The sequence below is a fragment of the Dermacentor silvarum genome, unplaced genomic scaffold (genome assembly GCF_013339745.2).
Source record: "Dermacentor silvarum isolate Dsil-2018 unplaced genomic scaffold, BIME_Dsil_1.4 Seq61, whole genome shotgun sequence".
Classification (NCBI taxonomy): Eukaryota; Metazoa; Arthropoda; class Arachnida; order Ixodida; family Ixodidae; genus Dermacentor; species Dermacentor silvarum.
This window is the reverse complement of record NW_023606516.1, coordinates 52,898-54,667: the sequence shown is the minus strand read 5'-3', so window position 1 is coordinate 54,667 and position 1,770 is coordinate 52,898. Positions and strand designations below refer to the sequence as shown.

Here is a 1,770-nt window from a genome sequence, read left to right as displayed (position 1 = left end):
AGGGGCGGGACCGCCTTTCCTTAAATGCCGATGCGCTCGGCTTCTATATGGCCTGGATTAAGCGTTGCAATTCGATGATGAATACCTCAAATTTGGTGCGATTCTTAATATTGAAGCAACAATGAATACCTTTAAAGTTGCCACATAAACAAGTGCCCACAAGGTTGTAATAAATAGGTAATACATGTTGGCTAATAGTATTCTGAGGCTATTGTATGTGGAAAAAATATGGCTTTACACACACACACACACACACACACATACATACATACATACATACACACGCATATATATATATATATATATATATATATATATGAAGCGAGGTTATCCCCGGATCCGGTAGTTAAACAGGAACTTGTAGGTGGAGGATGCACGTACGAAAAAAACGATACTTGATTTCCTACGTTTCGGCCGGGGTCCGGCTTTCGTCAAGGAATACGTGAAATGGTAAGGCGGCGTGCTTAAATACCTACGCCATCAGAAGAGGGGCTACACGTGTACGTGTCTGCTTAAAGTTCAACAGCCCTGCCACCGTGGCACCTGACTGCCGTGTCCATGGCTGGCCCAACGAGTGCAGTATTAGCACTTGCTCTCCGAAGCTCACCACACCCAGCTCCCCTGCCTCCAGAAAACTTAGCGCCTGTGCCAGGAGTGCCAACGACTGCAGAGCAAGAGGCCCACTGGGGCCCATGCTGAGTGAGTCATCGATGGCAAGCATCACGCGGTACTGTCTCTGTGAAGGCTGCACCATCCGCAGCCAAATCTTATCTTTGCGGAGCTGGCTTGCCAAGTATGCAATCACGCGGCGCATGCTAAGCCGCTTGTCAGACCTGAAGTCGCCTCGAAGCCGTGACGCCTTGGTTGGCTCTAGCACAAGCCGCAGCTGTTCGCACAGTTCCTGCACCAGTGGAGCAACATCACGCTCTGCCTTCTCCCAGGCTGCCCACGTCTCTGACCCCGGTTGAATGGTGGCCACTTCCCATTCGGCAGACAAGCGTGCTTCCTCATCCATTTCTACTCCTGTAACAAGATCCATATTGGTGTGAAAGCTTGGTTCAGGGCCTCGTTCCACAAACGCAGTCTCTACAACAGTGCCTGACTTCTCCATTGTTTCTGCCTCCTCTGTAGCGGCTGCTTTTCGGTGTGTGGCTGCATGCTTTTCTGAATGATCTTCCTCCATAGCTTCTTCTTGGTCTTGTTCCGTTAGTTGGTCTGGCATTCTTTCTTCCTCTGCATTCTCCATTGTGGCCCGTGCTTGCTCTTGTGTGGCTGTATCAAGTGCGACTTCATCGTGCGCCTCCTCACTGGTGACATGCTGATAGAGGTCGGCCTTCTCCTTGTCCTTCGGCTGTGTGCTCTGATGCTCGGTGGTGGACAGCTTGCTGGGATTCATACCTTCTGGGTCCGCAGTGGTGCGCTTCTCTGATGTTTTGAAAGGAATTGACTCATCATCAGGCTGGCTGTCGTTGCTTGGGCCAGACCCAGAGAGGCCTCTGGTCTGCCCACCAATGTCTAATGTATATATTGTGAGACGTCGGCCGATGCGATGCCTTTATTTATGAGCAGCCGCCCGAGTCAGAGACGAAGCACCGCGCGAGACAAAAGATGATGATGAGTCGTATGTACAAATGAAGACGACGATATGCACAAATAGCGCTCACACAAGATGATGAGTCGTATGTACAGATGACGACGACGATATGCGCAAAATGCGCTCACACTAACTTCCCCCCTTCAGGAAAGCGGTCAGCAAGACCGCAAGCTAGA

At 50.5% G+C, this 1,770-nt stretch overlaps 1 protein-coding gene across 1 annotated transcript; it reads right to left on the bottom strand.

Annotated features, from left to right (window-relative positions):
• Positions 1-472: 472 nt before the first annotated feature.
• LOC125941918 (uncharacterized) lies at positions 473-1,516 on the bottom strand. The gene has a single exon (XM_049659793.1). The coding sequence runs from the start codon at positions 1,394-1,396 to the stop codon at positions 473-475; it is 924 nt and encodes a 307-aa protein (XP_049515750.1). The 5' UTR covers positions 1,397-1,516.
• Between the last annotated feature and the right edge of the window lie 254 nt (positions 1,517-1,770).